The 25,583-nt window shown below is 43.4% G+C and overlaps 1 protein-coding gene across 5 annotated transcripts in view; it reads left to right on the forward strand.

The window, feature by feature from the left end:
• Window positions 1-25,583, forward strand: part of LOC118394486 (cytoplasmic dynein 2 heavy chain 1) — a 399,197-nt gene that overhangs the window by 296,794 nt on the left and 76,820 nt on the right. For all 5 annotated transcript variants that reach the window (XM_052504034.1, XM_052503998.1, XM_052503950.1 and 2 more), the window contains 2 exons: window positions 20,174-20,470; window positions 20,555-20,659. In XM_052504034.1, the coding sequence (XP_052359994.1) occupies window positions 20,174-20,470; window positions 20,555-20,659 (402 nt within the window). The remainder of the gene's footprint in view (window positions 1-20,173; window positions 20,471-20,554; window positions 20,660-25,583) is intronic.

Consider the following 25,583-nt stretch of genomic DNA (forward strand, 5'->3'; position numbering starts at 1 on the left):
CCCCCTGTATTGGACAAAAATGAATGGCATGTCATTGGCATCGGACAAACCATATACACATTGGCCAATACCACCCAATTCGGCGTTGATTCATCCAAAGTGTATTGCAAATGCCATATGGTAATTGCCAGTTGTAACACTTTAAAAAATTCAACAGGGGCAAATGCGCTCCACCGGGGTTTTTCATATTGGATATGTAACCCAAATTAATGTCCAAAAGTAAAATTTTGAAAAAATGAACTTTTTTTCAAAAACTTATCACCCCTTAAAAAGTGCTTTCTGGACCGTTTTTCGAAATTCTTTCGATTTTTTTGTCAATTACACATGTGTAAGAACTGTATGAATATACTTTTGTCCAATTTTATTATCATAATTTTTTTTTAATTTTTTTATATGCGCATAAGGAATATGTTTTGTCCAATTCCAATATGATTTCATAGGAAGTCAAAAGTCAAAAGTCAAAAATGTCAAAATTTTGTAAAAACTTCACACACCCATAAAAAGTGCTTTCTGGACCGTTTTTCGAAATTCTTTCGATTTTTGTCAATTACACATGTGTAAGAACTGTATGAATATACTTTTGTCCAATTTTATTATCATAATTTTTTTAATTTTTTTATATGCGCATAAGGAATATGTTTTGTCCAATTCCAATATGATTTCATAGGAAGTCAAAAGTCAAAAGTCAAAAATGTCAAAATTTTGTAAAAACTTCACACACCCATAAAAAGTGCTTTCTGGACCGTTTTTCGAAATTCTTTCGATTTTTTGTCAATTACACATGTGTAAGAACTGTATGAATATACTTTTGTCCAATTTTATTATCATAATTTTTTTTTTTTTTACATGCGCATAAGGAATATGTTTTGTCCAATTCCAATATGATTTCATAGGAAGTCAAAGTCAAAAGTCAAAAATGTCAAAATTTTGTAAAAACTTCACACACCCTTAAAAAGTGCTTTCTGGACCGTTTTTGAAATTCTTTCAATTTTTTGTCAATTACACATGTGTAAGAACTGTATGAATATACTTTTGTCCAATTTTATTATCATATTTTTTTATATTTTTTAAATTGTGCATAAGGATTTTTTTGTGGGCCAAATGACGTAAGAAATTTGACATGCTCAAAAATCCTGCAGAAATGCAAAATTGACTGGCCTGATGAACTCGGGATGGCCGGGCAGTGATAGTTGTTCCTTTCCATCACTCGTTGTGTTGACTTCATCATGTCCATTTTGTGATGTTTTTTCACTATATAATCATATTGCAAGTGCACGTGCATTTGCAATATGTTTCAATGTGCATTTACCATATGAAATTTGACATGCTCAAAAATGCAAAATTGACTGGTCTGATGAACACAGGATGGCTGAGCAGTGATAGTTGTACATTTCCATCACCTGTTGTGTTGATTTCATCATGTCCATTTGTGATGTTTTTCACTTCATTTGCAAATGCACGTGCATTGTTGTGCAACTGGTTCAACCCAAAAATAAAAATATGCTATAAAATCCTGCAGGAATTCTGATTGACTGGTCGCTATGGGAACACAGGATGGCCGGGCAGTGATAGTTGTACATTTCCATCACTTGTTGTGTTGATTTCATCATGTCCATTAGGTGATGTTTTTACACTATAGAATCATATTGCAAATGCACGTGCATTTGCAATATGTTTCAATGGTAACCCATAAATAAAAATATTTGTAATGCATTTACAAAAATTCTGCAAAATGACTGGTCTGATGGAACACAGGATGGCCGGGCAGTGATAGTTGTACATTTCCATCACTCGTTGTGTTGATTTCATCATGTCCATTAGGTGATGTTTTTACACTATAGAATCATATTGCAAATGCACGCGCATTTGCAATATGTTTCAATGTAACATTTACCATATGAAATTTGAAATGCTCAAAAATGCAAAATTGACTGGTCTGATGGACACAGGATGGCTGAGCAGTGATAGTTGTACATTTCCATCACTCGTTGTGTTGATTTCATCATGTCCATTTGGTGATGTTTTTCACTATTTATTGCAAAGTCACTGTGCATTTGCAATATGTTTCAATGTGCATTTACCATATGAAATTTGAAATGCTCAAAAATGCAAATGTGAAATTGACTGGTCTGATGGACACAGGATGGCCGAGCAGTGATAGTTGTACATTTCCATCACTTGTTGTGTTGATTTCATCATGTCCATTAGGTGATGTTTTTCACTATAGAATCATATTGCAAATGCACGTGCATTGTTGTGCAACTGGTAACCCAAAAATTAAAATATGGTTGTAAATGCATTTACCGGTCTCCTATTATCCATGCCCGCTATGGGAGGATACCCAGTGATAGGTACATTTCCATCATCTTGGGGGAGTTCATCATGTCCATTATGGACTGTTTTTATTCTGATGGAATCATATTGCAAATGCAACTGGTGATTGAAAATAGGCACCTGGTAACCCAAAAATGAAAATATGGTTGTGAATGCATTTAATTCTGATATTAATGCTGATGGAACACAGGATGGCCGAGCAGTGATAGTTGTACATTTCCATCACTCGTTGTGTTGATTTCATCATGTCCATTAGGTGATGTTTTTACACTATAGAATCATATTGCAAGTGCGCGCGCATTTGCAATATGTTTCAATGTGCATTTACCATATGAAATTTGACATGCTCAAAAATGCAAAATTGACTGGTCTGATGGACACAGGATGGCCGAGCAGTGATAGTTGTACATTTCCATCACTCGTTGTGTTGATTTCATCATGTCCATTAGGTGATGTTTTTTCACTATAGAATCATATTGCAAGTGCACTGCGCATTTGCAATATGTTTCAATGTGCATTTACCATATGAAATTTGACATGCTCAAAAATGCAAAATTGACTGGTCTGATGAACACAGGATGGCTGAGCAGTGATAGTTGTACATTTCCATCACCTGTTGTGTTGATTTCATCATGTCCATTTGTTTATGTTTTCTCACTTTTGCAAAGTCACTGTGCATTTGCAATATGGTTCAATGGGCAGGTACCATCATGGTTGTCATGCTATAAAAATCCTGCAGGAATGTGAAATTGACTGGTCTGATGAACACAGGATGGCCGAGCAGTGATAGTTGTACATTTCCATCACTTGTTGTGTTGATTTCATCATGTCCATTAGGTGATGTTTTTACACTATAGAATCATATTGCAAATGCACGTGCATTGTTGTGCAACTGGTAACCCAAAAATTGAAAATATGGTTGTAAATGCATTTACCGGTCATTCTGATATTAATGCTCGCTATGGGAACACAGGATGGCCGGGCAGTGATAGTTGTACATTTCCATCACTCGTTGTGTTGATTTCATCATGTCCATTAGGTGATGTTTTTACACTATAGAATCATATTGCAAGTGCGCGCGCATTTGCAATATGTTTCAATGTGCATTTACCATATGAAATTTGACATGCTCAAAAATGCAAAATTGACTGGTCTGATGGACACAGGATGGCCGAGCAGTGATAGTTGTACATTTCCATCACTCGTTGTGTTGATTTCATCATGTCCATTAGGTGATGTTTTTTCACTATAGAATCATATTGCAAGTGCGCGCGCATTTGCAATATGTTTCAATGTGCATTTACCATATGAAATTTGAAATGCTCAAAAATGCAAAATTGACTGGTCTGATGAACACAGGATGGCCGAGCAGTGATAGTTGTACATTTCCATCACTCGTTGTGTTGATTTCATCATGTCCATTTGATTTTTTCACTATGTTTTCTCACTTTTGCAAAGTCACTGTGCATTTGCAATATGGTTCAATGGGCAGGTACCATCACGAATTTGTCATGCTATAAAATCCTGCAAATGTGAAATTGACTGGTCTGATGAACACAGGATGGCCGAGCAGTGATAGTTGTACATTTCCATCACTTGTTGTGTTGATTTCATCATGTCCATTAGGTGATGTTTTCACTACTCATTTGCAAATGCACGTGCATTTGCAATATGTTGTGCAACTGGTAACCCAAAAATTAAAATATGGTTGTAAATGCATTTAAATCCTGGTCATTCTGATATTAATGCTCGCTATGGGAACACAGGATGGCCGGGCAGTGATAGTTGTACATTTCCATCACTCGTTGTGTTGATTTCATCATGTCCATTAGGTGATGTTTTTACACTATAGAATCATATTGCAAATGCACGCGCATTTGCAATATGTTTCAATGTAACATTACCATATGAAATTTGACATGCTCAAAAATGCAAAATTGACTGGTCTGATGGACACAGGATGGCCGAGCAGTGATAGTTGTACATTTCCATCACTCGTTGTGTTGATTTCATCATGTCCATTAGGTGATGTTTTTACACTATAGAATCATATTGCAAGTGCGCGCGCATTTGCAATATGTTTCAATGTGCATTTACCATATGAAATTTGACATGCTCAAAAATGCAAAATTGACTGGTCTGATGGACACAGGATGGCCGAGCAGTGATAGTTGTACATTTCCATCACTCGTTGTGTTGATTTCATCATGTCCATTTGTTTATGTTTTCTCACTTTTGCAAAGTCACTGTGCATTTGCAATATGGTTCAATGGGCAGGTACCATCACGAATTTGTCATGCTATAAAAATCCTGCAGGAATGTGAAATTGACTGGCCCGATGAACTCGGGATAGCTGGGCAGTGATTCTGGTTCATCTCCATGGCTCGTTAGGGTTGATTTCAGAATGTCACTTTTGGTGATGGTCCCTCTCCGTTTAAACATATTGCTAATGTACAAAAGTCAACTAGCAAGTCAGTGTCCATCAGTCAATTAGATGTCATTTTGACACCAAACTGATACCAATTGACACCAAACCCACTTTTTCCAACTCATTTAGAAGCCAACTATCATATATGTCAGAGCAGGCCCATAATTCACAGCGCCTTTAGTTTAAAACATAATAAAAACGTAAAACACATAGTTACGTTCTAGCTGCGGGTCCAGGTCAGACATTATGTGAAGGCCTATGTGAGGCGACCCCGAATCCCGAGTTTCGGCTCGATAGGTCCTTCGGTGCCCGAGTAAAACCCTAATTGGTGCTGAAAATCCACTTTTTCCATGCCTTGCTATGGGGTCCTTGAATGAGCTATCGGACCGAAACGTTGGGGTCCGTCTCTATGGGCCGAGCCGGTTCCAATGCACCTAGTCTTGTGTCTCTGAGACTTTTCTAAATGTCGCCATTTTCGTAATGGTCAAAATGAATTGAAATCATTGCAAATGTACGAGGCTATTTCTCGGTCCGAGAACCTTCTAGAGCCACCTAACTCACCACGCACTATCGACCCGAGGTCTAGAACAGGTTTCTAAAGTTTCGGAACTCTAGGTCTGACGGTTCTTTTTAGCTCGAACAAAGCTAACTATTGGAGGCACTGTCTGTCTCTACAACCCCCAATACGTCCCTCCTTCCAAGTTGTGTGTCTGTGTGATTTAGTTTTCCTTTGAAATTTTATGGGAAAAATGACTGATTTACAGTTCATGGGGGTTGCCTAATCACACATATGAAGTTTTGGACAGATCTGACTTTTTTAACCCCTCGAAACAGCCCCTGAGACACCAATTAAGGCACTTCCGGTTGGCACAGGAAGCTATAAGTCAACACATATCCTCACTGGGCTATGCTTTTACAGAATCCTGTGTTTTAAGTCCTTACGTTAAGAATTGACTGATTTACACAGGGTTGAATGCACTATGTCTATCAAACTGCAGGCAGGTAATGGAAAAACACTTTTAGGGTGATTTTAACCACTTCCGGTTGGTCCAGGAAGCTTAGAATCAACACAGGTAGACCTCATACTGGCCTGATGGACTGTCATCAAAGACAGGTTCATACGGCATTCATAACCCATATAGACTTCAGGTTGAATTTAGGGGTTCAGGCAATGTATTCCTATGGGGAGAGAAGTCAATGCAAACTCTTTGAAGTAAACACCTTCTTTTAACTATTAAGGGTTAATGCCACACGGTCAAGGTTAGGCTTGCACGGATCGGAAGGACCTTAGGAACGTACCTGAGGTCGAATTGTGCTTCTCACCCTAACGGTTCTCTCACTGTCACCCAAAAGCAAATGACGTTGTGGGGCAGGCTTCATTTTGGGCCTAATTTTCTAATGGTCGCTGCGCTCAGACCGAGCGAGCTACGGTCAAGCGGGATATCTCGTTGAACTCGGCACGGCCTAGAGATTATGTTTATGCCATTGCCTGCTCTCTGTGTCTTTGAGAACCGCACTTTTTCACTCCATCCTTGCTGTGTGTGCGTGTGAGAGCTTTTCTTTGACATCTGTTGGGAGAAATGACTGATTTACAGTTCATGAGGGTTACCTAGTCACACATATGAAGTTTTGAAAAGATCTGACCTTTTTAACCCTTGGAAACTGCCACTGTGACATCATTAAAGGCACTTCCGGTTGGCACAGGAAGCTATAAGTAAACCCATGTCTTGATTGACATAGAAACTTACAGAATCCTGAGTTTTAAGTCCTTACGTTAAGAATTGACTGATTTACACAGGGTTGAATGCACTATGTCTATCAAACTGCAGGCAGGTAATGGAAAAACACTTTTAGGGTGATTTTAACCACTTCCGGTTGGTCCAGGAAGCCTAGAATCAACACAGGTAGACCTCATACTGGCCTGATGGACTGTTACCAAAGACAGGTTCATACGGCATTCATAACCCATATAGACTTCAGGTTGAATTTAGGGGTAAAGGCAATGTATTCCTATGGGGAGAGAAATCAATGCAAACTATTTGAAGTAAACACCTTCTTTTAACTATTAAGGGTTAATGCCACACGGTCAACGTTAGGCTTGCACGGATCGGAAGGACCTTAGGAACGTACCTGAGGTCGAATTGTGCTTCTCACCCTAACGGTTCTCTCACTGTCACCCAAAAGCAAATGACGTTGTGGGGCAGGCTTCATTTTGGGCCTACTTTTCTAATGGTCGCTGCGCTCAGACCGAGCGAGCTACGGTCAAGCGGGATATCTCGTTGAACTCGGCACGGCCTAGACATTATGTTTATGCCATTGCCTGCTCTCTGTGTCTTTGAGAACCGCACTTTTCACTCCAGCCTTGCTGTGTGTGCGTGTGAGAGCTTTTCTTTGACATCTGTTGGGAGAAATGACTGATTTACAGTTCATGAGGGTTACCTAGTCACACATATGAAGTTTTGAAAAGATCTGACCTTTTTAACCCTTGGAAACTGCCACTGTGACATCATTAAAGGCACTTCCGGTTGGCACAGGAAGCTATAAGTAAACCCATGTCTTGATTGACATAGAAACTTACAGAATCCTGAGTTTTAAGTCCTTACGTTAAGAATTGACTGATTTACACAGGGTTGAATGCACTATGTCTATCAAACTGCAGGCAGGTAATGGAAAAACACTTTTAGGGTGATTTTAACCACTTCCGGTTGGTCCAGGAAGCCTAGAATCAACACAGGTAGACCTCATACTGGCCTGATGGACTGTTACCAAAGACAGGTTCATACGGCATTCATAACCCATATAGACTTCAGGTTGAATTTAGGGGTAAAGGCAATGTATTCCTATGGGGAGAGAAATCAATGCAAACTATTTGAAGTAAACACCTTCTTTTAACTATTAAGGGTTAATGCCACACGGTCAACGTTAGGCTTGCACGGATCGGAAGGACCTTAGGAACGTACCTGAGGTCGAATTGTGCTTCTCACCCTAACGGTTCTCTCACTGTCACCCAAAAGCAAATGACGTTGTGGGGCAGGCTTCATTTTGGGCCTACTTTTCTAATGGTCGCTGCGCTCAGACCGAGCGAGCTACGGTCAAGCGGGATATCTCGTTGAACTCGGCACGGCCTAGACATTATGTTTATGCCATTGCCTGCTCTCTGTGTCTTTGAGAACCGCACTTTTTCACTCCAGCCTTGCTGTGTGTGCGTGTGAGAGCTTTTCTTTGACATCTGTTGGGAGAAATGACTGATTTACAGTTCATGAGGGTTACCTAGTCACACATATGAAGTTTTGAAAAGATCTGACCTTTTTAACCCTTGGAAACTGCCACTGTGACATCATTAAAGGCACTTCCGGTTGGCACAGGAAGCTATAAGTAAACCCATGTCTTGATTGACATAGAAACTTACAGAATCCTGAGTTTTAAGTCCTTACGTTAAGAATTGACTGATTTACACAGGGTTGAATGCACTATGTCTATCAAACTGCAGGCAGGTAATGGAAAAACAATTTTAGGGTGATTTTAACCACTTCCGGTTGGTCCAGGAAGCCTAGAATCAACACAGGTAGACCTCATACTGGCCTGATGGACTGTTACCAAAGACAGGTTCATACGGCATTCATAACCCATATAGACTTCAGGTTGAATTTAGGGGTGCAGGCAATGTATTCCTATGGGGAGAGAAGTCAATGCAAACTATTTGAAGTAAACACCTTCTTTTAACTATTAAGGGTTAATGCCACACGGTCAAGGTTAGGCTTGCACGGATCGGAAGGACCTTAGGAACGTACCTGAGGTCGAATTGTGCTTCTCACCCTAACGGTTCTCTCACTGTCACCCAAAAGCAAATGACGTTGTGGGGCAGGCTTCATTTTGGGCCTACTTTTCTAATGGTCGCTGCGCTCAGACCGAGCGAGCTACGGTCAAGCGGGATATCTCGTTGAACTCGGCACGGCCTAGACATTATGTTTATGCCATTGCCTGCTCTCTGTGTCTTTGAGAACCACACTTTTTCACTCCATCCTTGCTGTGTGTGCGTGTGAGAGCTTTTCTTTGACATCTGTTGGGAGAGATGACTGATTTACAGTTCATGAGGGTTACCTAGTCACACATATGAAGTTTTGAAAAGATCTGACTTTTTTAACCCCTCGAAACAGCCCCTGAGACACCAATTAAGGCACTTCCGGTTGTCACAGGAAGCTATAAGTCAACATATATCCTCACTGGGCTATGCTTTTACAGAATCCTGAGTTTTAAGTCCTTACGTTAAGAATTGACTGATTTACACAGGGTTGAATGCACTATGTCTATCAAACTGCAGGCAGGTAATGGAAAAACACTTTTAGGGTGATTTTAACCACTTCCGGTTGGTCCAGGAAGCTTAGAATCAACACAGGTAGACCTCATACTGGCCTGATGGACTGTTACCAAAGACAGGTTCATACGGCATTCATAACCCATATAGACTTCAGGTTGAATTTAGGGGTAAAGGCAATGTATTCCTATGGGGAGAGAAGTCAATGCAAACTCTTTGAAGTAAACACCTTCTTTTAACTATTAAGGGTTAATGCCACACGGTCAAGGTTAGGCTTGCACGGATCGGAAGGACCTTAGGAACGTACCTGAGGTCGAATTGTGCTTCTCACCCTAACGGTTCTCTCACTGTCACCCAAAAGCAAATGACATTGAGGGCCAGGCTTCCTTTTGCGCCTTCTTTTTTTTCAAGGTCGCTGCACTCAGAGCGAGCTACGGTCAAGCGGGGCGTCTCGTTGAACTCTGCACAGCCTGGAGACTATGGTGATGCCATTTTTTGTGTTGATTTCAGAATGCCATTTTGGTGATGGTCCCTCTCCGTTTAAACATATTGCTAATGTACAAAAGTCAACTAGCAAGTCAGTGTCCACCAGTCAATTAGATGTCATTCTGACACCAAACTGATACCAATTGACACCAAACCCACTTTTTCCAACTCATTTAGAAGCCAACTATCACATATGTCAGAGCAGGCCCATAATTCACAGCGCCATTAGTTTAAAACATAATAAAAACGTAAAACACATAGTTACGTTCTAGCTGCGGGTCCAGGTCAGACATTATGTGAAGGCCTATGTGAGGCGACCCCGAATCCCGAGTTTCGGCTCGATAGGTCCTTCGGTGCCCGAGTAAAACCCTAATTGGTGCTGAAAATCCACTTTTTTCCATGCCTTGCTATGGGGTCCTTGAATGAGCTATCGGACCGAAACGTTGGGGTCCGTCTCTATGGGCCGAGCCGGTTCCAATGCACCTAGTCTTGTGTCTCTGAGACTTTTCTAAATGTCGCCATTTTCGTAATGGTCAAAATGAATTGAAATCATTGCAAATGTACGAGGCTATTTCTCGGTCCGAGAACCTTCTAGAGCCACCTAACTCACCACGCACTATCGACCCGAGGTCTAGAACAGGTTTCTAAAGTTTCGGAACTGTAGGTCTGACGGTTCTTTTTTAGCTCGAACAAAGCTAACTATTGGAGGCAATGTCTGTCTCTACAAACCCCAATACGTCCCTCCTTCCAAGTTGTGTGTCTGTGTGATTTAGTTTTCCTTTGAAATTTTATGGGAAAAATGACTGATTTACAGTTCATGGGGTTGCCTAATCACACATATGAAGTTTTGGACAGATCTGACTTTTTTAACCCCTCGAAACAGCCCCTGAGACACCAATTAAGGCACTTCCGGTTGGCACAGGAAGCTATAAGTCAACACATATCCTCACTGGGCTATGCTTTTACAGAATCCTGAGTTTTAAGTCCTTACGTTAAGAATTGACTGATTTACACAGGGTTGAATGCACTATGTCTATCAAACTGCAGGCAGGTAATGGAAAAACACTTTTAGGGTGATTTTAACCACTTCCGGTTGGTCCAGGAAGCTTAGAATCAACACAGGTAGACCTCATACTGGCCTGATGGACTGTTACCAAAGACAGGTTCATACGGCATTCATAACCCATATAGACTTCAGGTTGAATTTAGGGGTAAAGGCAATGTATTCCTATGGGGAGAGAAATCAATGCAAACTTTTTGAAGTAAACACCATCTTTTAACTATTAAGGGTTAATGCCACACTGTCAACGTTAGGCTTGCACGGATCGGAAGGACCTTAGGAACATACCTGAGGTCGAATTGTGCTTCTCACCCTAACGGTTCTCTCACTGTCACCCAAAAGCAAATGACGTTGTGGGGCAGGCTTCATTTTGGGCCTACTTTTCTAATGGTCGCTGCGCTCAGACCGAGCGAGCTACGGTCAAGCGGGATATCTCGTTGAACTCGGCACGGCCTAGACATTATGTTTATGCCATTGCCTGCTCTCTGTGTCTTTAAGAACCACACTTTTTCACTCCATCCTTGCTGTGTGTGCGTGTGAGAGCTTTTCTTTGACATCTGCTGGGAGAAATGACTGATTTACAGTTCACGAGGGTTACCTAGTCACACATATGAAGTTTTGAAAAGATCTGACCTTTTTAACCCATGGAAACTGCCACTGTGACACCATTAAAGGCACTTCCGGTTGGCACAGGAAGCTATAAATAAACTCATATCATGATTGGGGTATGCCTTTACAGAATCCCGAGTTTTAAGTCTTTACGTTAAGAACTGAGTTATTTACGGAGGGTTTAGTGAGTGTGTGTTATTTCAGAAAATCATAGAAAATCACAGAAATCTCGCAGAGCTCCGCAGCACACTTTAAAAAGATTCGTAAGAACAACCTGCAACTGGATCTGTAACCGTTGAAAAAAAAAAAACACCTATCCGTGAACATCACCAAGGTGTCGTTGTACGATTTCTCTTAAATGACGATAGATAAATGGCTGGTTCTTTTTTATTGACACCGGAGGCTCCTTGACTTTGACGTGAAGTGGAAAAATAATTTCTCTATTTTCATTTTGGACCTTTAATCCCAGATAAATGGCCATAACTCAAAAACCGTTGAGGCCTAGACGCCATCTTGTTCGGGGCCAACTGCCCATTATGCCGCCCCTACGCTCACCGAGTTTCGGCTTCTAAATATTTTCAGTTTTCGAGATAAGGCCCCGTCGTGAATCGTGATGTTTTGTAGCAATAGCCATATGATTGCTTATGCCCTCTTGTGGGAATTTCCGGGACATGGGAAAAATGACATAAATCTTATTATTTTTGTAAAACGGAAACCGAATGTCCGACAACGTTCATTTGATGACTTCCTGGTAGGTCCGGCCCTGCCGCTCGGCCCGACGCCGTCCGCGAATTTTACAAACGATTTCGGACGTCTAGTAAGGGACCGTACATTTGCAATATGGACTTTCTCACTAACCATACAGGTACTGCCGAATTCTTCCCTTAAGGTATGTTAATGCTCATCAGTCTCATCACAGACGGGGCTTGTAACCATGTTAATGCTCATCAGTCTCATCACAGACGGGGCTTGTAACCATGTTAATGCTCATTAGTCTCATCACAGACGGGGCTTGTACCATGTTAATGCTCATCAGTCTCGTCACAGACGGGGCTTGTACCATGTTAATGCTCATTAGTCTCATCACAGACGGGGCTTGTAACCATGTTAATGCTCATCAGTCTCGTCACAGACGGGGCTTGTACCATGTTAATGCTCATCAGTCTCATCACAGACGGGGCTTGTAACCATGTTAATGCTCATCAGTCTCATCACAGACGGGGCTTGTACCATGTTAATGCTCATCAGTCTCAACACAGACGGGGCTTGTAACATCTTAATGCTCATCAGTCTCATCACGGACGGGGCTTGTAACCATGTTAATGCTCATGAGTCTCGTCACAGACGGGGCTTGTACCATGTTAATGCTCATCAGTCTCATCACAGACGGGGCTTGTACCATGTTAATGCTCATCAGTCTCATCACAGACGGGGCTTGTAACCATGTTAATGCTCATCAGTCTCATCACAGACAGGGCTTGTAACCATGTTAATGCTCATTAGTCTCATCACAGACGGGGCTTGTACCATGTTAATGCTCATCAGTCTCATCACAGACGGGGCTTGTAACCATGTTAATGCTCATCAGTCTTGTCACAGACGGGGCTTGTACCATGTTAATGCTCATCAGTCTCATCACAGACGGGGCTTGTACCATGTTAATGCTCATCGGTCTCGTCACAGACGGGGCTTGTACCATCTTAATGCTCATCAGTCTCATCACAGACGGGGCTTGTACCATGTTAATGCTCATCGGTCTCGTCACAGACGGGCTTGTACCATCTTAATGCTCATCAGTCTCATCACAGACGGGGCTTGTAACCATGTTAATGCTCATCAGTCTCATCACAGACGGGGCTTGTAACATGTTAATGCTCATCAGTCTCATCACAGACGGGGCTTGTACCATGTTAATGCTCATCAGTCTCGTCACAGACGGGGCTTGTACCATGTTAATGCTCATCAGTCTCATCACAGACGGGGCTTGTAACCATGTTAATGCTCATCAGTCTCATCACAGACGGGGCTTGTACCATGTTAATGCTCATCAGTCTCATCACAGACGGGGCTTGTACCATGTTAATGCTCATCAGTCTCGTCACAGACGGGCTTGTACCATGTTAATGCTCATCAGTCTCGTCACAGACGGGGCTTGTACCATGTTAATGCTCATCAGTCTCATCACAGACCGGGCTTGTAACCATGTTAATGCTCATCAGTCTCATCACAGACGGGGCTTGTACCATGTTAATGCTCATCAGTCTCGTCACAGACGGGGCTTGTAACCATGTTAATGCTCATCAGTCTCATCACAGACGGGGCTTGTAACCATGTTAATGCTCATCAGTCTCATCACAGACGGGGCTTGTAACCATGTTAATGCTCATCAGTCTCATCACAGACGGGGCTTGTAACCATGTTAATGCTCATCAGTCTCATCACAGACGGGGCTTGTAACCATGTTAATGCTCATCAGTCTCATCACAGACGGGGCTTGTAACCATGTTAATGCTCATCAGTCTCATCACAGACGGGGCTTGTAACCATGTTAATGCTCATCAGTCTCATCACAGACGGGGCTTGTAACCATGTTAATGCTCATCAGTCTCATCACAGACGGGGCTTGTAACCATGTTAATGCTCATCAGTCTCATCACAGACGGGGCTTGTAACCATGTTAATGCTCATCAGTCTCATCACAGACGGGGCTTGTACCATGTTAATGCTCATCAGTCTCATCACAGACGGGGCTTGTAACCATGTTAATGCTCATCAGTCTCATCACAGACGGGGCTTGTACCATGTTAATGCTCATCAGTCTCATCACAGACGGGGCTTGTAACCATGTTAATGCTCATCAGTCTCGTCACAGACGGGGCTTGTACCATGTTAATGCTCATCAGTCTCATCACAGACGGGGCTTGTAACATGTTAATGCTCATCAGTCTCGTCACAGACGGGGCTTGTAACATGTTAATGCTCATCAGTCTCATCACAGACCGGGCTTGTAACCATGTTAATGCTCATCAGTCTCATCACAGACGGGGCTTGTACCATGTTAATGCTCATCAGTCTCATCACAGACGGGGCTTGTAACCATGTTAATGCTCATCAGTCTCATCACAGACGGGGCTTGTAACCATGTTAATGCTCATCAGTCTCATCACAGACGGGGCTTCTAACCATGTTAATGCTCATCAGTCTCATCACAGACGGGGCTTATACCATGTTAATGCTCATCAGTCTCGTCACAGACGGGGCTTGTAACCATGTTAATGCTCATCAGTCTCATCACAGACGGGGCTTGTAACCATGTTAATGCTCATCAGTCTCATCACAGACGGGGCTTGTAACCATGTTAATGCTCATCAGTCTCATCACAGACGGGGCTTGTAACCATGTTAATGCTCATCAGTCTCATCACAGACGGGGCTTGTAACCATGTTAATGCTCATCAGTCTCATCACAGACGGGGCTTGTAACCATGTTAATGCTCATCAGTCTCATCACAGACGGGGCTTATACCATGTTAATGCTCATCAGTCTCGTCACAGACGGGCTTGTAACCATGTTAATGCTCATCAGTCTCATCACAGACGGGGCTTGTAACCATGTTAATGCTCATCAGTCTCATCACAGACTGGGCTTGTAACCATGTTAATGCTCATCAGTCTCATCACAGACGGGGCTTGTAACCATGTTAATGCTCATCAGTCTCATCACAGACGGGGCTTGTAACCATGTTAATGCTCATCAGTCTCATCACAGACGGGGCTTGTAACCATGTTAATGCTCATCAGTCTCATCACAGACGGGGCTTGTAAACATGTTAATGCTCATCAGTCTCATCACAGACGGGGCTTGTAACCATGTTAATGCTCATCAGTCTCATCACAGACCGGGCTTGTAACCATGTTAATGCTCATCAGTCTCATCACAGACGGGGCTTGTAACCATGTTAATGCTCATCAGTCTCATCACAGACGGGGCTTGTAACCATGTTAATGCTCATCAGTCTCATCACAGACGGGGCTTGTAACCATGTTAATGCTCATCAGTCTCGTCACAGACGGGGCTTGTAACATGTTAATGCTCATCAGTCTCATCACAGACGGGGCTTGTAACCATGTTAATGCTCATCAGTCTCGTCACAGACGGGCTTGTAACATGTTAATGCTCATCAGTCTCATCACAGACCGGGCTTGTAACCATGTTAATGCTCATCAGTCTCATCACAGACGGGGCTTGTAACATGTTAATGCTCATCAGTCTCATCACAGACGGGGCTTGTAACATGTTAATGCTCATCAGTCTCATCACAGACGGGGCTTGTAACCATGTTAATGCTCATCAGTCTCATCACAGACGGGGCTTGTAACATGTTAATGCTCATCAGTCTCATCACAGACCGGGCTTGTAACCATGTTAATGCTCATCAGTCTCATCACAGACGGGGCTTGTAACATGTTAATGCTCATCAGTCTCATCACAGACGGGGCTTGTAACATGTTAATGCTCATCAGTCTCATCACAGACGGGGCTTGTAACCATGTTAATGCTCATCAGTCTCATCACAGACGGGGCTTGTAACCATGTTAATGCTCATCAGTCTCATCACAGACGGGGCTTGTAACCATGTTAATGCTCATCAGTCTCATCACAGACGGGGCTTGTAACCATGTTAATGCTCATCAGTCTCATCACAGACGAGGCTTGTAACCATGTTAATGCTCATCAGTCTCATCACAGACGGGGCTTGTACCATGTTAATGCTCATCAGTCTCATCACAGACCGGGCTTGTAACCATGTTAATGCTCATCAGTCTCATCACAGACGGGGCTTGTAACCATGTTAATGCTCATCAGTCTCATCACAGACGGGGCTTGTAACCATGTTAATGCTCATCAGTCTCATCACAGACGAGGCTTGTAACCATGTTAATGCTCATCAGTCTCATCACAGACGAGGCTTGTAACCATGTTAATGCTCATCAGTCTCATCACAGACGGGGCTTGTAACCATGTTAATGCTCATCAGTCTCATCACAGACGGGGCTTGTACCATGTTAATGCTCATCAGTCTCATCACAGACGAGGCTTGTAACCATGTTAATGCTCATCAGTCTCATCACAGACGGGGCTTGTAACCATGTTAATGCTCATCAGTCTCATCACAGACGGGGCTTGTAACCATGTTAATGCTCATCAGTCTCATCACAGACGGGGCTTGTAACCATGTTAATGCTCATCAGTCTCATCACAGACGGGGCTTGTAACCATGTTAATGCTCATCAGTCTCATCACAGACCGGGCTTGTAACATGTTAATGCTCATCAGTCTCATCACAGACCGGGCTTGTAACCATGTTAATGCTCATCAGTCTCATCACAGACGGGGCTTGTAACATGTTAATGCTCATCAGTCTCATCACAGACGGGGCTTGTAACCATGTTAATGCTCATCAGTCTCATCACAGACGGGGCTTGTAACATGTTAATGCTCATCAGTCTCATCACAGACCGGGCTTGTAACCATGTTAATGCTCATCAGTCTCATCACAGAAGAGCATCAGTCAGATGTGGTTTCACAGATGTATTTAATCAGCACCACTTTCTCTCCCTGCATTTTGCGATAAAGTAGGTGTGTGCATTTGCCTATATTGTCCCAGCATGTGGCTGATTTGATATAGGATTTTCCGTCCATCAATAACCCCTCAGTAGGTTAACACACAGCGACACATAACTCTGAATAACAATGAAGGCAATGATCCTGATATGAATATCAACACATTAACATTCCCTGTAGGGATCTGTGTGTTGGAGGTGAGTCAGGGTTATTTTGGCTGAGCGGTAAAGATAATGCATCTCGCCACACATCTTAACTGTATCAGAGTCTGACTACACATAGAACCTTACAGTGTGCTGATATCACACTGTCTCTGGTCCCACAGGCTCCCACATCTCACTGTCTCTGGTCCCACAGGCTCCCACATCTCACTGTCTCTGGTCCCACAGGCTCCCACATCTCACTGTCTCTGGTCCCACAGGCTCCCACATCTCACTGTCTCTGGTCCCACAGGCTCCCACATCTCACTGTCTCTGGTCCCAAAGGCTCCCACATCTCACTGTCTCTGGTCCCAAAGGCTCCCACATCTCACTGTCTCTGGTCCCACAGGCTCCCACATCTCACTGTCTCTGGTCCCACAGGCTCCCACATCTCACTGTCTCTGGTCCCACAGGCTCCCACATCTCACTGTCTCTGGTCCCACAGGCTCCCACATCTCACTGTCTCTGGTCCCACAGGCTTCACTGTCTCTGGTCCCACGGCTCCCACACTGTCTCTGGTCCCAAAGGCTTCCACGTCACACTATGTATGGTCCCACAGGCTCCCACATCACACTGTCTCTGGTCCCACAGGCTCCCACATCACACTGTCTCTGGTCCCACAGGCTCCCACATCTCACTGTCTCTGGTCCCACAGGCTCCCACATCACACTGTCTCTGGTTCCACAGGCTCCCACATCTCACATCACACTATATCTTCTCCCACACCGGCTCTCACATCACACTATATCTGGTCCCACAGACTCCCACATCACACTATATCTGGTCCCACAGGCTCCCACATCACACTATATCTGGTCCCACAGTCTCCCACATCACACAATATCTGGTCCCACAGGCACCCACATCACACTATAGCTGGTCCCACAGGCTCCCACATCACACAATATCTGCTCCCACAGTCTCCCACATCACACGATATCTGGTCCCACAGGCTTCCACATCACACTGTCTCTGGTCCCACAGGCTCCCACATCACACTATGTATGGTCCCACAGGATCCCACATCACACTGTCTCTGGTCCCACATGCTCCCACATCACACTGTCTCTGGTCTCACAGGCTCCCACATCACACTGTTTCTGGTCCCACAGGCTCCCACATCACACTGTTTCTGGTCCCACAGGCTCCCACATCACACTGTTTCTGGTCCCACAGGCTCCCACATCACACTGTTTCTGGTCCCACAGGCTCCCACATCACACTGTCTCTGGTCCCACAGGCTCCCACATCACACTGTTTCTGGTCCCACAGGCTCCCACATCACACTGTCTCTGGTCCCACAGGCTCCCACATCACACTGTCTCTGGTCCCACAGGCTCCCACATCACACTGTCTCTGGTCCCACAGGCTCCCACATCACACTGTCTCTGGTCCCACAGGCTCATGCATCCCATATCACACACTGATGTTTTCAGCTGCTAGACCAGCATGATGTGGCTGTTTAAGACTGATCTGAATACTGATGCTAGTCAATTAGACTGGTGGAGTATGGAGCTTTGAGGACCCCTCCAGGCGAGGGTTTAAATAGTGTCCTCTCTCTCCTCGTGTCTGAATGCCATTCACCTTCTGCAGTACACACTGACTGTGTATGCTACTTCATGTTCCTTTCAGATGCTACTTCACGTTCCTTTCAGATGCTACTTCATGTTCCTTTCAGATGCTACTTCATGTTCCTTTCAGATTCTACTTCATGTTCCTTTCAGATGCTACTTCATGTTCCTTTCAGATTCTACTTCATGTTCCTTTCAGATGCTACTTCATGTTCCTTTCAGATGCTACTTCATGTTCCTTTCAGATGCTACTTCATGTTCCTTTCAGATGCTACTTCATGTTCCTTTCAGATTCTACTTCATGTTCCTTTCAGATTCTACTTCATGTTCCTTTCAGATGCTACTTCATGTTCCTTTCAGATTCTACTTCATGTTCCTTTCAGATGCTACTTCATGTTCCTTTCAGATTCTACTTCATGTTCCTTTCAGATGCTACTTCATGTTCCTTTCAGATGCTACTTCATGTTCCTTTCAGATTCTAATTCATGTTCCTTTCAGATGCTACTTCATGTTCCTTTCAGATTCTACTTCAAGTTCCTTTCAGATGCTACTTCATGTTCCTTTCAGATTCTACTTCATGTTCCTTTCAGATGCTACTTCATGTTCCTTTCAGATGCTACTTCATGTTCCTTTCAGATTCTACTTCAAGTTCCTTTCAGATGCTACTTCATGTTCCTTTCAGATTCTACTTCATGTTCCTTTCAGATTCTACTTCATGTTCCTTTCAGATTCTACTTCATGTTCCTTTCAGATTCTACTTCATGTTCCTTTCAGATGCTACTTCATGTTCCTTTCAGATGCTACTTCATGTTCCTTTCAGATTCTACTTCATGTTCCTTTCAGATTCTACTTCATGTTCCTTTCAGATGCTACTTCATGTTCCTTTCAGATGCTACTTCATGTTCCTTTCAGATGCTACTTCATGTTCCTTTCAGATTCTACTTCATGTTCCTTTCAGATGCTACTTCATGTTGATGCCTGAAGTGCCACTGCAGTGTCTCAGCAAGGTGACAGTTATCTTGGATACAGAGGCTGAGTTTATTCCTGACAGTCGCTCTATTTGGTTTCTGTCATGTCCTCTCTCGTCTCGAGTTCTAATGTTCTGTTCTCTCTGTCTGTGGTTCTAATGTTTTGTTCTCTGGGATTCTAGGGATGGACTAAGCTTTAATGTTCTGTTCTCTGTGGTTCTAGGGATGAATGAAGTCTTAATGTTCTGTTCTCTGTGGTTCCAGGGATGGACTCAGTTTTAATGTTCTGTTCTCTGTGGTTCTAGGGATGGACTAAGTTCTAATGTTCTGTTCTAGGGATGGACTAAGTTCTAATGTTCTGTTCTCTGTGGTTCTAGGGATGGACTAAGTTTTCATGTTTTCATGACTATGTCTCTGTCTGGTTCTAATGTTCTGTTCTAGGGATGGACTAAGTTCTAATGATCTGTTCTAGGGATGGACTCAGTTCTAATGTTCTGTTCTCTGTGGTTCTAGGGATGGACTAAGTTTTCATGTTTTCATGACTATGTCTCTGTCTGGTTCTAATGTTCTGTTCTAGGGATGGACTAAATTCTATGAGTTCTCTCTGTCTGATCTGCGGGCTGGCTTTGAGATCATCGACCGTCTGTTTGATGGTGGTAAGGTGTTCCAGTGGGAGTTTGTCCATGGTCTGTTGGAGAATGCCATCTATGGAGGCAGGATAGACAACCCATGTGACCTGAAGATCCTCCGCTCCTACCTAGAACAGTTCTTCTCCTCACACCTCCTCTCTGCCTCAGCCAATCACAACCAACACAGCAAGAGAGGCCACACCTTCCCCTCTCAGATCAGCCTGCCCAACTCCTGCTCCATACTGGTAAGACTATACAGACACAAACACACACACACACACACCATCTCTGTCAGTTGTTTAACTCTGTGTGTGTGTTTGTGTGTTCAGGACTATCGTGGTGTGATAGAGAATCTTCCAGAAGACGACCGGCCAGCGTTTTTCGGCCTGCCTGCCAACATCGAACGCTCCTCGCAGAGAATCATCAGTTCTCAGGTCACCTACCGCTCACACATACGCAACCGTATACACACACACACACACAGAAATGATCAGCTCTCAAGTGGGGTTAACACACTAGCACACACACACACACACACACACACACACACACACACACACACACACACACACACACACAGAGAGAAGTGATCAGCTCTCAAGTGGGGTTAACACACTTGCACACACACACACACACACACACACAGAGGGTGCACCTGTGTCCCATAAGAAGAGGATAGTGCCTCTCCCCTGCCCTCATGCCCTTTGACCCCACTGGCAGGCTTCTGTTTTCCACAGGAAAGCCACCACTCACACCCTGTCCTCCCAAAGTTTATTTGGCTGCTACACACACCTCATCCTCCCTCAGTTCTCTCTGCCTCAGACCTGTCTGATGTTTGGAATGTCCCTCATCAGCACATTATCTCCCTGTACCTCTAACCTTGGATATCTACACAGTCACACAGGTCCTCGGACTCGAACACAACACACTCAATCACCCCTACTCTCCCACACTCATGCACTCTCTCACACAGCCAAGGCCAGACGGACAGGCCGGGCTACTGGAGAGATAACTCAGGGGCCTCATACAGGTCTGGATGAAGAAAGGAGAGGCTTTATAAACTGACAAATAAAATACTCAGTCAAATTCACATCACTCATGCTGGTGGACTTGGCTGACGCGGCAGCCATTTTGTGTCCAGCACTGTGTTCCGCATGGCAGCCACTTTGTGTCCAGCACTGTGTTCCGCATGGCAGCCATTTTGTGTCCAGCACTGTGTTCCGCATGGCAGCCATTTTGTGTCCAGCACTGTGTTCCGCATGGCAGCCATTTTGGTCTGTCACTGTGATCTCTGCCTGTCAGCAGGGGCTGTTTGAGGGACAATTAAAGGCCTAATTACTCAGCCAATTAAAGAGATGATTGCTCTCCCAGATTGAGAGGGGAAATTGCTCCGACATGCTGTATGACACGGCACTTATTGCTGCTAAATCTGGAGCCGTGTGTTATTGGCTAATTCACCACCTCTTCCTCTGAGCCCTAAAGTAGAATTATTGCTGCTTTGGCTCTGATTTCTTTCTCTGTATCGTTCTCTCTCCATTTCTCTTCTCTCTCTCTCTCTCTCTCTCTCTCTCTCTCTCTCTCCATTTATCTCTCTCTCTCTCTCTCCATTTCTCTCCCTCTTTCCATTTCTCTCTCTCTCTCTCTCTCTCTCTCTCTCTCTCTCTCTCTCTCTCTCTCTCTCTCTCTCTCTCTCTCTCTCCATTTATCTCTCTCTCTCTCTCTCTCCATTTATCTCTCTCCCTCTCTCTCTCCATTTCTCTCCCTCTTTCATTTCTCTCTCCATTTATCTCTCTCTCTCCATTTTTCTCTCTCTCTCCATTTTTCTCTCTCTCTCTCTCCATTTATCTCTCTCTCTTTCCATTTATCTCTCTCTCTCTCTCTCTCTCTCCATTTATCTCTCTCTCTCTCCATTTATCTCTCTCTCTCTCCATTTCTCTCTCTCCCTCTCTCCATTTCTCTCCCTCTTTCCATTTCTCTCTCCATTTTTCTCTCTCTCCATTTATCTCTCTCTCTCTCTCCATTTATCGCTCTCCCTCTTTCCATTTCTCTCTCCATTTTTCTCTCTCTCTCTCCGTTTTTCTCTCTCTCTCCATTTTTCTCTCTCTCTCTCCATTTATCTCTCTCTCTCTCAATTTATCTCTCTCTCTCTCCATTTATCTCGCTCCCTCTTTCCATTTCTCTCCCTCTTTCCATTTCTCTCCCTCTTTCCATTTCTCTCTCTCTCTCTCTCTCTCTTTTTTTCTCTCTCTCTCCATTTTTCTCTCTCTCCATTTATCTCTCTCTCTCTCCATTTATCTCTCTCCATTTCTCTCCCTCTTTCCATTTCTCTCTCCATTTTTCTCTCTCTCTCTCTCTGTTTTTCTCTCTCTCTCTCTGTTTTTCTCTCTCTCCATCTCTCTCACTGTGATGTGCCTCTAATTGATGGACGTTAGGGCTTGTGTAATCACACTTCACTATGGATTGCTTATTTGGATTGTAATTTTGTTCAATATTTCATTTGATTCTATGTCTTTGTTATTTCTGCTCCTCCATCTGTCTGTCTGGCGTTGACACACGTGTAGAACTGGAGATATTTAAGCAGTAAAGGCCCGAGGGGGTGTGGTATTTTGCCAGGGCTCCGCGTTGCGTCGTTTCTGGACACAGCCCTTAGCCGTGGTATATTGACCACTCCCCCTCGGGCATTATTGCTTAAATATAATGCTTCTATCTCCAGTTCTACAGAAAATACACAAAAATGTAACCTGTTCCTAATAAATAGTTGACGGATTGTAACCTGTTCCTAATAAATAGTTGACGGATTGTAACCTGTTCCTAATAAATAGTTGACGGATTGTAACCTGTTCCTAATAAATAGTTGATGGATTGTAACCTGTTCCTAATAAATAGTTGATGGATTGTAACCTGTTCCTAATAAATAGTTGACGGATTGTAACCTGTTCCTAATAAATAGTTGATGGATTGTAACCTGTTCCTAATAAATAGTTGATGGATTGTAACCTGTTCCTAATAAATAGTTGACGGATTGTAACCTGTTCCTAATAAATAGTTGACGGATTGTAACCTGTTCCTAATAAATAGTTGATGGATTGTAACCTGTTCCTAATAAATAGTTGACGGATTGTAACCTGTTCCTAATAAATAGTTGACGGATTGCGGCATGACGATATTTCGCAATTGATGTGAATGGCGTCATTAAAAAGACGTGCTTGTATTAATGAATAAAAGAAAACGGATTTGGTGTAAAACACCCTTAAGGTTCAACGAGGTGACATATTGTAACTGTTTGTGCAGATAGCGTTGTAGGTCCCAGGGCAGATCTACAGTAAAGTGACTAGAGTAGAGATATGATTCAGTCTAACAGTGAGAATCACACCTCCTGCCCTCGCTCCCTCCCTCCCTCCCTTCCCTCTCTGCACTCCTCTTCTCTGATGACTCATCATCCGGTATCAACACTGGATGTAGAGAGGAGAGCGAGATGGAAGAAAAGAGAGAATCTGTGTTTTGTAGTGTTCTGTGAAAGTGTGTCCCTGCTTTGGGCTATTTACATAAATCACTGCTTCACCATTATCACCACAGAAAATATATTACAGTCATCATTCACTCTCTCTCTTTAGGATCCCTCTGTGCTGCTACACATGCAATTTCCTGGTAAATGTCCTCAGTGTGACTATTGTGTTGGCAGCCTGTCGTCCTCCAGCTGGACCCAGGGGTGGAGGCTGTTGTTGTTGTTGCAGACACCGGCTGATGTAACCTACAGAAATGCATCACACACACACACACACACACACACACACACACACACACACACACACACACAGACACTCTCTAATGGAGAAATTTGGCACCAAGCAGCACAGGGAGCCTGATGAACTTTCCTAACCGTGTGGCGTTTTGCAAAGAGCCGAACCAGACCAGCACTGGAACAACTCATAGAGAGGTGTGTGAGCAGAATATCCTCTGTTTACAACGTAAAACACCAGATAATGCAGAGCAGAATTAGTCCTATACCCACTAATTATCAAAATCCAGAAAAGAGATGTTAAATTCTACAACCATCCAAAAGGAAGCGATTCCCAAACCTTCCATAACAAAGCCATCACCTACAGAGAGATTCCCCTAAGCAAGCTGGTCCTGGGGCTCTGTTCATAAACACAGACCCCACAGAGCCCCAGGACAGCAACACAATTAGACCCAACCAAATCATGAGAAAACAAAAATATTTGTACTTGACAAAATCAAATCATATGTATTTACAAAGCCCTTCTTACATCAGCTGATGTCTCAAAGTTCTGTACAGAAACCCAGCCTAAAGCCCCAAACAGCAAGCAATGCAGGTGTAGAAGCAAGGTGGCTAGGAAAAACTCCCTAGAAAGGCCCGAACCTAGGAAGAAACCTCTAGAGGGACCAGGCTATGAGGGGTGGCCAGTCCTCTTCTGGCTGTGCTGGGTGGAGATTATTTATTTTATTCTTTTATTTCACCTTTATTTAACCAGGTAGGCTAGTTGAGAACACCTTTATTTAACCAGGTAGGCTAGTTGAGAACACCTTTATTTAACCAGGTAGGCTAGTTGAGAACACCTTTATTTAACCAGGTAGGCTAGTTGAGAACACCTTTATTTAACCAGGTAGGCTAGTTGAGAACACCTTTATTTAACCAGGTAGGCTAGTTGAGAACACCTTTATTTAACCAGGTAGGCTAGTTGAGAACACCTTTATTTAACCAGGTAGGCTAGTTGAGAACACCTTTATTTAACCAGGTAGGCTTGTCGAGAACACCTTTATTTAACCAGGTAGGCTAGCTGAGAACACCTTTATTTAACCAGGTAGGCTTGTTGAGAACACCTTTATTTAACCAGGTAGGCCAGTTGAGAACACCTGTATTTAACCAGGTAGGCTAGTTGAGAACACCTTTATTTAACCAGGTAGGCTTGTTGAGAACACCTTTATTTAACCAGGTAGGCCAGTTGAGAACACCTGTATTTAACCAGGTAGGCTAGCTGAGAACACCTTTATTTAACCAGGTAGGCTTGTTGAGAACACCTTTATTTAACCAGGTAGGCCAGTTGAGAACACCTGTATTTAACCAGGTAGGCTAGTTGAGAACACCTTTATTTAACCAGGTAGGCTAGTTGAGAACACCTTTATTTAACCAGGTAGGCTAGTTGAGAACACCTTTATTTAACCAGGTAGGCTAGCTGAGAACACCTTTATTTAACCAGGTAGGCTAGTTGAGAACAAGTTCTCATTCGCAACTGCGACCTGGTCAAGATAAAGCAAAGCAGTGCGACACAGACAACAACACAGAGTTACACATGGAGTTAACAATAAGCAAGCCAATAACACAATAAACAAGTCAAT

The sequence above is a fragment of the Oncorhynchus keta genome, chromosome 1 (genome assembly GCF_023373465.1).
Source record: "Oncorhynchus keta strain PuntledgeMale-10-30-2019 chromosome 1, Oket_V2, whole genome shotgun sequence".
Classification (NCBI taxonomy): Eukaryota; Metazoa; Chordata; class Actinopteri; order Salmoniformes; family Salmonidae; genus Oncorhynchus; species Oncorhynchus keta.